Raw genomic sequence first — 14204 nt, 5'->3', positions numbered from 1 at the left:
CCCAGCCGGAGCTGCAGCATGGCCCAGCCGGAGCTGAAGCATGGCCCAGCCGGAGCTGCAGCATGGCCCAGCCGGAGCTGCAGCATGGCCCAGCCGGAGCTGCAGCATGGCCCAGCCGGAGCTGCAGCATGGCCCAGCCGGAGCTGCAGCATGGCCCAGCCGGACAGGATGCCTTCGGAAGGAAGGTTCTTCACACAGTGGTACCACCCGGATCACTAGACTTTGGTATTCTCCATGGTGCCGTGAGGAGGGATGACCTGGAAAACGTTAATTAGACCTACCGCTAATTGTGTTTCCAGAATTCCATCCTAACAGCACAGTTCCCTCCCTTTTGAGAAATTCTATACTTTATGTGATGCAATGTTTGCATAAAGAATAATTAATAATTTTGGGTGCATCCATCCTGGTGTGGTACTTAGAAAAGACACTGAGGAGTGGAGATGGGAGGGTCCTTCTATCCTCTCGTTGGTTCCTGTCCCAGTAAGGATAAGAAGGACGACCTCCATGGCGCCGTCAGGAGGAATTCCTGGAAATATCATTTTTAATGGGGATATTAAAATGAACAATTTATTGAGCAATTATTAAGTTTCTTTGTAAATGCCTCCAATGTGCCGGACCACCCACTCTTGTCCCGGTGGTGGGTGTAGGGACATAGCTCTTATATCTGGATACTAGGTGACCGTATGAAGAGCGATGTTCTCAGAAAGCCGATTACAGATGGTGGAGATCAGGGAATGGCTCTGATCTGTTTGATGAAATGTTGGGATTCAGGGGCAGCGGTGAAGACTGTGGGGGTAATGTACAGCATTTCCAAGCCACGCTAACCAGGATAACCACACTAATAATGCAGCAGTCTTCACCGCTGCCCGTGAATCCCGCTGATACTCACCGGCAGACAGGAGGAAGACCGTCCCCAACATTTCATCAAACAGATCAGAGCCATTCCCTATCTCCACCATCTGTAATCGGCTTTCTGAGAACATCGCTCTTCATACGGTCACCTAGTATCCAGATAGAAGAGCTACGTCCCTACACCCACCACCGGGACAAGAGTGGGTGGTCCGGCACATTGGAGGCATTTACAAAGAAACTTAATAATTACTCAATAAATTGTTCATTTTAATATCCCCATTAAAAATGATATTTTATAGCCTTTACTCCAGAGAGATCAGTCACAGAAGATCTGGGAATGTTTAGAGAAGAGGAGACTTAACAGCTGTCTACAAATATCTGAGGGTCCGTCACAGTGTAGAGGGGTCATCATTATTCTCATCTGCACATGGAAACACAAGAAGCAATGGAAGAAAACAAAGGAGGAGACACATATTAGATATTAGAAGGGTGATCAGCGAGTGGGACAGGCGGCCATGAGAGGTGGCGAGTTCTCCTTCAATGGAAGTCTTCACACAGAGGCCGGACAGACATCTGCCTGAGATGGTGTAGTGACTCCGGCATTGAGCAGGGGGTTGGACACGACAACCCCGGGGGTCTCATACAACTGACATTCTAGGATGCAGCGGCTGGGGATGAAGCTACACGGAGCATTATACACATATCAGCCGGTGGCGGGGCTACAGTGATGCACAGAACAGAACCGGTTCCTGCCTCCCGAGAGCTCAGATATGGGGGGCGGCGGACAGAACATCACCTGACATCCAGGTAGTGGATCCCAGACACTGCGTCAGAGGAGAAAAGATCAGCCAGAACGCAGAGCCCCTCGTTACCTGCAGGAAAAACAGCAGTAAGATACAAGAAGTCAAATGTGGCCCCGCAGAACCAGACACCAAGACCGAGCACCTCCCCAGGACCCCCGCATCTGAGAGCCCAGAACCTCCGCATCTGAGAGCCCAGCACCTCCCCCGGGACCCCCGCATCTGAGAGCCCAGCACCTCCCCCGGGACCCCCACATCTGTGAGCCCAGCATCTCCCCCGGGACCCCCGCATCTGAGAGCCCAGCACCTCCCCAGGGACCCCCGCATCTGAGAGCCCAGCACCTCCCCAGGGACCCCCGCATCTGAGAGCCCAGCACCTCCCTCGGCACCCCCGCATCTGAGAGCCCAGCACCTCCCCCGGCACCCCCGCATCTGTGAGCCCAGCATCTGAGAGCCTAGCACCTCCCCAGGGACCCCCGCATCTGAGAGCCCAGCACCTCCCCAGGGACCCCCGCATCTGAGAGCCCAGCACCTCCCCCGGGACCCCCGCATCTGAGAGCCCAGCACCTCCCTCGGCACCCCCGCATCTGAGAGCCCAGCACCTCCCCCGGCACCCCCGCATCTGTGAGCCCAGCATCTGAGAGCCTAGCACCTCCCCAGGGACCCCCGCATCTGAGAGCCCAGCACCTCCCCAGGGACCCCCGCATCTGAGAGCCCAGCACCTCCCCCGGGACCCCCGCATCTGAGAGCCCAGCACCTCCCCCAGGACCACCGCAACTGAGAGCCCAGCACCTCCCCCAGGACCCCCTGCATCTGAGAGCCCAGCACCTCCCCCAGGACCCCCGCATCTGAGAGCCCAGCGCCTCCCCCAGGACCCCCGCATCTGAGAGCCCAGTGCCTCCCCCAGAACCCTCGCACCTGAGAGCCCAGCACCTCCCCCGGGACCCCCGCATCTGAGAGCCTAACACCTCCCCCGGGACCCCCACATCTCTGAGCCCAGCATCTCCCCCGGGACCCCCGCATCTGAGAGCCCAGCACCTCTCCCGGGACCTCCACATCTGTGAGCCCAGCACCTTACCCCGGGACCCCAGCATCAGAGCCCAGCACCTCCCCCGGGACCCCAGCATCTGAGAGCCCAGCACCTCCCCCGGGACCCCAGCATCTGAGAGCCCAGCACCTCCCACGGGACCCCCGCATCTGAGAGCCCAGCACCTCCCCTGGGACCCCCACATCTGTGAGCCCAGCATCTCCCCCGGGACCCCCGCATCTGAGAGCCCAGCACCTCCCCCAGGACCCCCGCATCTGAGAGCCCAGCACCTCCCCCAGGACCCCCGCATCTGAGAGCCCAGCACCTCCCCCAGGACCACCGCAACTGAGAGCCCAGCACCTCCCCCAGGACCCCCTGCATCTGAGAGCCCAGCACCTCCCCCAGGACCCCCGCATCTGAGAGCCCAGCGCCTCCCCCAGGACCCCCGCATCTGAGAGCCCAGTGCCTCCCCCAGAACCCTCGCATCTGTGAGCCCAGCACCTCCCCAGGACCCCCGCATCTGAGAGCCCAGCACCTCCCCCAGGATCTGAGAACCAAGCATTTTCAGGTGAATATTGGGAGCTCATTACCCAGCCGGTTCCCGCTGAGCTTCAAGATCTTCACGTTCGGGTTTCTCTTGATGGCTGCAACAAAGTCCACGAGAAAATCACCGGACCCCTCCTCAAAGAGGCGGCAGAACGAGAACTTCATCTCTACAGGGAGAGAGAGACATGAGGGGTGAAGAGGGCCGACAACCACCCCCAGAACCGAGGAGGGAGAGAGCCGACAACGTACCTTCAAGTCTGGAATGGTTCAGTAAGTGCAGAATCTCACAGTGAGCGTCCGACATCTTCATATCATGGAAACTCAACCGTCTCAGAGAAGTGTTACCGTCTGGAGATCAATGGGGAAAGTGAGTGACAGTCAGAACCCCACTGCACCAGCAGAATAGTGAGTGCAGCTCTGGGGTATAATACAGGATGTAACTCAGGAACAGTAATGTAATGTATGTACAAAGTGACTGCACCAGCAGAATAGTGAGTGCAGCTCTGGGGTATAATACAGGATGTAACTCAGGATCAGTAATGTAACGTATGTACACAGTGACTGCACCAGCAGAATAGTGAGTGCAGCTCTGGAGTATAATACAGGAGGTAACTCAGGAACAGTAATGTAATGTATGTACACAGTGACTGCACCAGCAGAATAGTGAGTGCAGCTCTGGAGTATAACACAGGATGTAACTCAGGATCAGTAATGTAATGTATGTACACAGTGACTGCACCAGCAGAATAGTGAGTGCAGCTCTGGGGTATAATACAGGAGGTAACTCAGGATCAGTAATGTAATGTATGTACACAGTGACTGCACCAGCAGAATAGTGAGTGCAGCTCTGGGGTATAATACAGGAGGTAACTCAGGATCAGTAATGTAATGTATGTACACAGTGACTGCACCAGCAGAATAGTGAGTGCAGCTCTGGGGTATAATACAGGAGGTAACTCAGGAACAGTAATGTAATGTATGTACACAGTGACTGCACCAGCAGAATAGTGAGTGCAGCTCTGGGGTATAATACAGGAGGTAACTCAGGATCAGTAATGTAATGTATGTACACAGTGACTGCACCAGCAGAATAGTGAGTGCAGCTCTGGGGTATAATACAGGAGGTAACTCAGGAACAGTAATGTAATGTATGTACACAGTGACTGCACCAGCAGAATAGTGAGTGCAGCTCTGGGGTATAATACAGGATGTAAATCAGGATCAGTAATGTAATGTATGTACACAGTGACTGCACCAGCAGAATAGCGAGTGCAGCTCTGGAGTATAGTACAGGATGTAACTCAGGATCAGCAATGTAATGTATGTACACAGTGACTGCACCAGCAGAATGAGTGCAGCTCTGGGGTATAATACAGGATGTAACTCAGGATCAGTAATGTAATGTATGTACACAGTGACTGCACCAGCAGAATGAGTGCAGCTCTGGGGAATAATACAGGAGGTAACTCAGGATCAGTAATGTAATGTATGTACACAGTGACTGCACCAGCAGAATAGTGAGTGCAGCTCTGGGGTATAATACAGGATGTAACTCAGGATCAGTAATGTAATGTATGTACACAGTGACTGCACCAGCAGAATAGTGAGTGCAGCTCTGGGGTATAATACAGGATGTAACTCAGGATCAGTAATGTAATGTATGTACAAAGTGACTGCACCAGCAGAATAGCGAGTGCAGCTCTGGGGTATAATACAGGATACAACTCAGGATCAGTAATGTAATGTATGTACAAAGTGACTGCACCAGCAGAATAGTGAGTGCAGCTCTGGGGTATAATACAGGATGTAACTCAGGATCAGCAATGTAATGTATGTACACAGTGACTGCACCAGCAGAATAGTGAGTGCAGCTCTGAAGTATAATACAGGATGTAACTCAGGATCAGTAATGTAATGTATGTACACAGTGACTGCACCAGCAGAATAGTGAGTGCAGCTCTGGAGTATAATACAGGATGTAACTCAGGATCAGTAATGTATGTACACAGTGACTGCACCAGCAGAATAGTGAGCGCAGCTCTGGGGTATAATACAGTATACAACTCAGGATCAGTAATGTGATGTATGTACACAGTGACTGCAAAAGCAGAATAGTGAGTGCAGCTCTGGGGTATAATACAGCATGTAACTCAGGATCAGTAATGTAATGTATGTACACAGTGACTGCACCAGCAGAATAGTGAGTACAGCTCTGGGGTATAATACAGGATGTAACTCAGGATCAGTAATCTAATGTATGTACACAGTGACTGCACCAGCAGAATAGTGAGTGCAGCTCTGGGGTATAATACAGGAGGTAACTCAGGATCAGTAATGTATGTACACAGTGACTGCACCAGCAGAATAGCGAGTGCAGCTCTGGAGTATAATACAGGATGTAACTCAGGATCAGTAATGTAATGTATGTACACAGTGACTGCACCAGCAGAATAGTGAGTGCAGCTCTGGGGTATAATACAGGATGTAACTCAGGATCAGTAATGTAATGTGTGTACACAGTGACTGCACCAGCAGAATAGTGAGTGCAGCTCTGGGGTATAATACAGGAGGTAACTCAGGATCAGTAATGTATGTACACAGTGACTGCACCAGCAGAATAGTGAGTGCAGCTCTGGGGTATAATACAGGATGTAACTCAGGATCAGTAATGTAATGTATGTACAGTGACTGCACCAGCAGAATAGTGAGTGCAGCTCTGGAGTATAATACAGGATGTAACTCAGGATCAGTAATGTAATGTATGTACACAGTGACTGCACCAGCAGAATAGCGAGTGCAGCTCTGGAGTATAATACAGGATGTAACTCAGGATCAGTAATGTAATGTATGTACACAGTGACTGCACCAGCAGAATAGTGAGTGCAGCTCTGGGGTATAATACAGGATGTAACTCAGGATCAGTAATGTAATGTGTGTACACAGTGACTGCACCAGCAGAATAGTGAGTGCAGCTCTGGGGTATAATACAGGATGTAACTCAGGATCAGTAATGTATGTACACAGTGACTGCACCAGCAGAATAGTGAGTGCAGCTCTGGGGTATAATACAGGATGTAACTCAGGATCAGTAATGTAATGTATGTACAGTGACTGCACCAGCAGAATAGTGAGTGCAGCTCTGGAGTATAATACAGGATGTAACTCAGGATCAGTAATGTAATGTATGTACACAGTGACTGCACCAGCAGAATAGCGAGTGCAGCTCTGGAGTATAATACAGGATGTAACTCAGGATCAGTAATGTAATGTATGTACACAGTGACTGCACCAGCAGAATAGTGAGTGCAGCTCTGGGGTATAATACAGGATGTAACTCAGGATCAGTAATGTAATGTGTGTACACAGTGACTGCACCAGCAGAATAGTGAGTGCAGCTCTGGGGTATAATACAGGAGGTAACTCAGGATCAGTAATGTATGTACACAGTGACTGCACCAGCAGAATAGTGAGTGCAGCTCTGGGGTATAATACAGGATGTAACTCAGGATCAGTAATGTAATGTATGTACAGTGACTGCACCAGCAGAATAGTGAGTGCAGCTCTGGAGTATAATACAGGATGTAACTCAGGATCAGTAATGTAATGTATGTACACAGTGACTGCACCAGCAGAATAGTGAGTGCAGCTCTGGGGTATAATACAGGAGGTAACTCAGGATCAGTAATGTAATGTATGTACACAGTGACAGCACCAGCAGAACAGTGAGTGCAGCTCTGGGGTATAATACAGGATGTAACTCAGGATCAGTAATGTAATGTATGTACACAGTGACTGCACCAGCAGAATAGCGAGTGCAGCTCTGGAGTATAATACAGGATGTAACTCAGGATCAGTAATGTAATGTATATACACAGTGACTGCACCAGCAGAATAGTGAGCGCAGCTCTGGGGTATAATACAGGATGTAACTCAGGATCAGTAATGTAATGTATGTACACAGTGACTGCACCAGCAGAATAGCGAGTGCAGCTCTGGAGTATAATACAGGATGTAACTCAGGATCAGTAATGTAATGTATGTACACAGTGACTGCACCAGCAGAATAGTGAGTGCAGCTCTGGGGTATAATACAGGATGTAACTCAGGATCAGTAATGTAATGTGTGTACACAGTGACTGCACCAGCAGAATAGTGAGTGCAGCTCTGGGGTATAATACAGGAGGTAACTCAGGATCAGTAATGTATGTACACAGTGACTGCACCAGCAGAATAGTGAGTGCAGCTCTGGGGTATAATACAGGATGTAACTCAGGATCAGTAATGTAATGTATGTACAGTGACTGCACCAGCAGAATAGTGAGTGCAGCTCTGGAGTATAATACAGGATGTAACTCAGGATCAGTAATGTAATGTATGTACACAGTGACTGCACCAGCAGAATAGTGAGTGCAGCTCTGGGGTATAATACAGGATGTAACTCAGGATCAGTAATGTAATGTGTGTACACAGTGACTGCACCAGCAGAATAGTGAGTGCAGCTCTGGGGTATAATACAGGAGGTAACTCAGGATCAGTAATGTATGTACACAGTGACTGCACCAGCAGAATAGTGAGTGCAGCTCTGGGGTATAATACAGGATGTAACTCAGGATCAGTAATGTAATGTATGTACAGTGACTGCACCAGCAGAATAGTGAGTGCAGCTCTGGGGTATAATACAGGATGTAACTCAGGATCAGTAATGTAATGTATGTACACAGTGACTGCACCAGCAGAATAGTGAGTGCAGCTCTGGGGTATAATACAGGAGGTAACTCAGGATCAGTAATGTAATGTATGTACACAGTGACTGCACCAGCAGAATAGTGAGTGCAGCTCTGGAGTATAATACAGGATGTAACTCAGGATCAGTAATGTAATGTATGTACACAGTGACTGCACCAGCAGAATAGTGAGTGCAGCTCTGGGGTATAATACAGGATGTAACACAGGATCAGTAATGTAATGTATGTACACAGTGACTGCACCAGCAGAATAGTGAGTGCAGCTCTGGGGTATAATACAGGATGTAACTCAGGATCAGTAATGTAATGTATGTACAGTGACTGCACCAGCAGAATAGTGAGTGCAGCTCTGGGGTATAATACAGGAGGTAACTCAGGATCAGTAATGTAATGTATGTACAGTGACTGCACCAGCAGAATAGTGAGTGCAGCTCTGGGGTATAATACAGGAGGTAACTCAGGATCAGTAATGTAATGTATGTACACAGTGACAGCACCAGCAGAATAGTGAGTGCAGCTCTGGGGTATAATACAGGATGTAACTCAGGATCAGTAATGTAATGTATGTACAGTGACTGCACCAGCAGAATAATGAGTGCAGCTCTGGGGTATAATACAGGAGGTAACTCAGGATCAGTAATGTAATGTATGTACACAGTGACTGCACCAGCAGAATAGTGAGTGCAGCTCTGGGGTATAATAAAGGATGTAACTCAGGATCAGTAATGTAATGTATGTACAGTGACTGCACCAGCAGAATAGTGAGTGCAGCTCTGGGGTATAATACAGGAGGTAACTCAGGATCAGTAATGTATGTACACAGTGTACACATCCTGTAAGAGACAGGTCTGGGAGCATCGCAGGTAATCGGGCTCTCTCATAGGATACTAGTCTAGCCACCGTACAGCGCCCACGCAGAGGAGGCGTCCCTACCTGCAATCACCCGCAGGACGCGCCTCAGATCATCCTGGCCGGGAAACATGGCGTTATCCAGAGAGAGCTCAAGCAGAGAGCGAGATGCCGTCAGCACGGACACGAGGCGCTCCACCTGTACGGGGTCCTGAGGGAAGCGAAGCTCCAGTGTCTGCAGCCGATTCTCTGCAGAGACTGTAACAAGGCATGAATGAGTGAGGCGACAGAATGGCGGCCGCCCCGAGGGTCCCCGACCCCAGCAGAGGATGTCACACCTGCACACGGCACCTCCGCCGCTCGCACCCACTCACTGGGACTCTCCAGGTCGTAGCTCAGTGACAGCAGCTGAAGCTGTGGGAAGATCCTGAGGACGGCGTGCGCCAGCTCCAGCATGGGCACAAAGGTGGTGAAGTCACTGAGGGAGAAAACGCGGAGGCAGCAGCGGGGGGCCCGGGACAGCGCAGACAGCGATTCCAACACCAGCTGAATATTGGCCCCGAGATCTGAGCAAAAGAGAGAGGTTAAGACAACCTGCAAGCTATGACTCTGTGTTATCAGCCAGTGCCTAGAAAGGGGGCAGGGCACCCGACACGCAGATCAGCGGCAGCGCCGAGAGCGGCCCGCGAGAGCCGGCGTACGCCGAGAGCGGCCCGCGAGAGACGGCGTGTACTGAGAATATCCCACAAGACCCGCCTTATACAGGGAACACCCCCCAAGACCCGCCGTATACCAGGAAAACCCCACAGACCCGCCTTATACCGGGAACACCCCACTAGACGCGCCTTATACCGGGAACACCCCCCAAGACCTGCCGTATACTGGGAACATCCCACAGACCTGCCTTATACCGGGAACACCCCACCAGACCCGCCTTATACCAAGAGCACTACACAAGATCTGCCATATACCAGGAACATCCCACAGACCCGCCTTATACCGGGAACACCCCACAAGACCCGTCTTATACCGGGAACACCCCACAAGACCTGCCGTATACCGGGAACATCCCACTGACCTGCCTTATACCGGGAACACCCCACTAGAAGCCCCTTATACCGGGAACACCCCACCAGACCCGCCTTATACTGGGAACACCCCACAAGACCCGCCGTATACCGGGAACACCCCACTAGACGCGCCTTATACCGGGAACATTCCACAAGACCTGCCGTATACTGGGAACATCCCACAGACCCGCCTTATACCGGGAACACCCCACAAGACCCGTCTTATACCGGGAACACCCCACAAGACCTGCCGTATACCGGGAACATCCCACAGACCTGCCTTATACCGGTAACACCCCACTAGACGCGCCTTATACCGGGAACACCCCACCAGACCCGTCTTATACCGGGAACACCCCACAAGACCTGCCGTATACCGGGAACATCCCACTGACCTGCCTTATACCGGGAACACCCCACTAGAAGCGCCTTATACCGGGAACACCCCACCAGACCCGCCTTATACTGGGAACACCCCACAAGACCCGCCGTATACCGGGAACACCCCACTAGACGCGCCTTATACCGGGAACACCCCACAAGACCTGCCGTATAACGGGAACATCCCACAGACCCGCCTTATACCAGGAACACCCCACAAGACCCGCCTTATACCAAGAGCACTACACAAGATCTGCCATATACTGGGAACACTCCACAAGGCCCACCGTACACCGGGAACACCCCACAAACCCCGCCGTATACCGGGAACACCCCCACAAGACCCGGCTTATATCGGGAACATCCTACAAGACCCGCCGTATACTAGGAACATCCGATAAGACCCCCACCCCCAATCCCATGTACATCTCTCCCTCTGTTCTATCTGGTACGCTGCTGCTTTTTCCCTGACTTTAATTCCATGTATCATACTGCAACCTTACTGACTGCATATTGACATGTCTATGCTCCTCACAGCCCCATCTTTCGATCTTAGGCTACTTTCACACATCAGGTTTTTGCATCAGGCACAATCTTGCGAATGTTGGAAAAAACGGATCCGGCGGATTGTGAAAAACTGATGTGACGGATCTGTTTTTTGTTTCGACGTCTCTGACTAGCATATCCAGATAATTGGATTAAAAAAATTTGGAGCATGCTCAGTTTAAAAAAACGGAATCCGGCGCCGGAATCCGTCATTTTCCGGATCTGGCGCCTTCCGGCTCCCATAGGCTTCTATTCTAGCAAACAGCCTTCCGGCTTTTTCGCTGGAGACAAAAAACGTTGCTATGGACGTTTTTTCCAGAAACTGGAAACGGCAGATTTGCCGGCGAAAACTGGACGAAACGCAATGTCATCCGGCACTAATGCAAGTCTATTGGAAAAAAAACAGATCCAGCAGCAACATTCCCCGGATCTGTTTTTTTTAAATTTAGCCGAATTGAGCCTGACAGCGAAAACCTGATGTGTGAAAGTAGCCTTATCCTGTCTGTCTCTGTCTTCATCTTTGATGCTGGTCAAATGTTCTACTCACTGCAACCTGTTAATTGCTCCCCACTGTGAGCTGTCCTCCTGCTCCGTCCTCCTCCCCTCTCTCACCTGGCTTCATTTCATGGACACTTCAATGGTATAAGTTGAATGGAGCTGCTCAGATTTGACCTCGGTCAGATGTGACATCTCTTAAGTGTAACATCAGAAATATACCAGAAATCGCCCAGACGGTAAGACTAATCCCTGTCTTCTAATTTTACTTACCTTTTCTTATCCTCCCCTGCTCTTTAACCATGCTCGCATTTGCCCTTACCATTTTTGCTCCACTAATCCTCACCCTCTTTCGCTATCCCCAAACCCCTGCACCCTCAAATCAAATAACTATCTGCCCCTCTCTCTTACCCCACCTCGCTTCATCTGCAGACCTGCTCTTTAACCTCAGACCTCTCCTACCAAAATGTAATACAAGCAGATTACTCTCCCTCACCCATCTGCTTTCCCTTTCTCTGCTTCCTGCCCCCCCCCCCCCCGCCTCATACATCCCACTAATCCTCACCCCTTTACTTCTCACACTAAGAGAAACTATCGCAATCCCTCACACTTAAAATCTGTGCCACTGACCCCCACCCCCCTGCTTCCTCTCTCTGGGGCACTTTGGAATGCCCGCTCTATATGCAACAAGCCCCACGTGATCCACGATCTCTTTACTTCCCGCAACCTTTCCTTCCTGGCCGTCACTGAGACCTGGCTGACCCCCCGACACGGCCTCCCCTGCTGCACTGAGTTACGGTGGCCTCCACTTTACCCACACTCCTCGCTCTGGCAACAGACATGGCGGAGGAGTGGGTTTCCTTCTTTCTAAAAACTGCTCCTTCAGCCCTTTCCAACCCCCACCCTCCCTTATCCTCCCTTCTTTTGAGGTTCACTCTGTCCGTATCTACTCTCCCTCCAATCTCCAAATGGCTGTCATATACCGACCACCGGGCTCAGCCACTGCCTTCATTGACCAATTCTCCACCTGGCTGCTTCACTTTCTCTCTGCTGACATCCCCACCATCATCATGGCTGACTTTAATATCCCTACTGACACCCGACAGCCAGCAGCCTCCAAGCTACTGGCCCTTACTTCATCATTTGGACTTACCCAGTGGTCCTCCACAGCCACCCACAGACGGACATACACTAGACCTCATTTTCACCCGCCTCTGTTTCTTATCTAATCTCACAACCTCTCCCTTCCCCCTATCTGACCACCATCTACTCACCTACTCATCCTTGTCCTCCTCACCCGCCCCCCCATGTCCAGCCACTAGCACATCCCCGCAGAAACCTTGCTCACCTAGACATTCACATATGCTCTCCTACCCCTGTCCTGCATCTCTTCACTCCACAACACGGACAGCACCACTGCTTTCTATAACGCCACCCTCACATCAGCCATAGACTCAGTTGCCCCTGTCACGCATGGCAAAGAGCGACAAATCAATAGGCAACCCTGGCACAACAATCTCACCATAAAACTCCGACAAGCATCCAGGATCGCAGAGCGGCGTTGGAAGAAAACACGCCTGCCAGACGACTTCACTGCTGTCAAACAAGCTACACTTGCTTTCAAATTAGCCCTCACCTCTGCTAAACAGAATTATTTCACAACCCTTGTGTCTTCATTATCCTACAACCCAAAACATCTGTTCAGCGTATTCAACTCTCTCCCTGCCCACCACTGCCACCTCCAACTCCCCTCATCTCTGCTGAGGACTTCGCCACCTACTTCAAAAATAATATCGACCAAACAAGGCAAACCTTAACTGTTCCACCACCCCATATACCAGACCTCTGCCCTTCCCTAATAACTTCCCTCTCCAACATCACTGAAGGAGAACTTACTCACCTCCTTTCCAAATCGCACCTCACCACCTGTGCACTTGACCCCATCCCTTCCCACCTGCTCCCCAACCTCACTAACATGATCATTCCAGCCCTAACCCATCTCTTGAACCTCTCGCTATCTTCTGGTACCTTCCCCTCTGCCTTCAAACATGCCACCATCACACCCATCCTCAAAAAAACAAACCTTGACCCAACTGCTATGTCCAGCTACCGCCCCATATCACTGCTCCCGTTTGCTCCCAAACTCCTTGAGCAGCATGTCCATGCTCAACTTTCCTCCCACCTCCCATCTAACTCTCTCCTTGACAACCTCCAATCTGGCTTCCGCCCCCACCACTCCAACAAAACTGCCCTGATCAAAATTACTAATGACTTAGGGTACCGTCACACAGTGCAATTTTGATCGCTACGACGGCACAATCCGTGACGTCGCAGCGATCGTATGATTATCGCTCCAGCGTCGTAGACTGCGGTCACACGTTGCAATCACGGCGCTGGAGCGATGCCGAAGTCCCCGGGTAACCAGGGTAAACATCGGGTAACTAAGCGCAGAGCCGCGCTTAGTAACCCGATGTTTACCCTGGTTACCAGCGTAAAAGTAAAAAAAACAAACCGTACATACTCACCATCTGATGTCCGTCAGGTCCCTTGCCGTCTGCTTCCTGCTCTGACAGATCCGGCCGTACAGTGAGAGCAGAGCGCAGCGGTGAAGTCACTGCTGTGATCTGCTCTTACTTTCCGGCCGGCAGACAGTCAGAGCGGGAAGCGGACGGCAAGGGACCGGACGGACATCAGATGGTGAGTATGTACGGTTTTTTTTTTTTTACTTTTACGCTGGTAACCAGGGTAAACATCGGGTTACTAAGCGCGGCCCTGCGCTTAGTTACCCGATGTTTACCCTGGTTACCAGCGAACGCATCGCTGGATCGCTGTCACACACAACGATCCAGCGATGACAGCGGGTGATCAAGCGACGAAAGAAAGTTCCAAACGA

General features: G+C 50.9%; 1 protein-coding gene across 2 annotated transcripts in view; it reads right to left on the bottom strand.

Annotated features, from left to right (window-relative positions):
- LRRC41 (leucine rich repeat containing 41) overlaps positions 1–14204 on the bottom strand; it is a 65832-nt gene that overhangs the window by 11791 nt on the left and 39837 nt on the right. Inside the window, exons 5-9 of one of the 2 annotated variants that reach the window (XM_077276134.1) lie at positions 9158–9385; positions 8904–9077; positions 3475–3573; positions 3270–3392; positions 1649–1724 (exon numbers count right to left, since the gene is read on the bottom strand). In XM_077276134.1, coding sequence (XP_077132249.1) covers positions 1649–1724; positions 3270–3392; positions 3475–3573; positions 8904–9077; positions 9158–9385 — 700 coding nt within the window. The remainder of the gene's footprint in view (positions 1–1648; positions 1725–3269; positions 3393–3474; positions 3574–8903; positions 9078–9157; positions 9386–14204) is intronic. The other variant, XM_077276135.1, reaches the window with a different exon arrangement.

Source organism: Ranitomeya variabilis, chromosome 8 (assembly GCF_051348905.1).
Source record: "Ranitomeya variabilis isolate aRanVar5 chromosome 8, aRanVar5.hap1, whole genome shotgun sequence".
Lineage (NCBI taxonomy): Eukaryota > Metazoa > Chordata > Amphibia > Anura > Dendrobatidae > Ranitomeya > Ranitomeya variabilis.
Note: the sequence above shows the minus strand (reverse complement) of the source record. Positions and strands in the feature narration are given on the sequence as shown.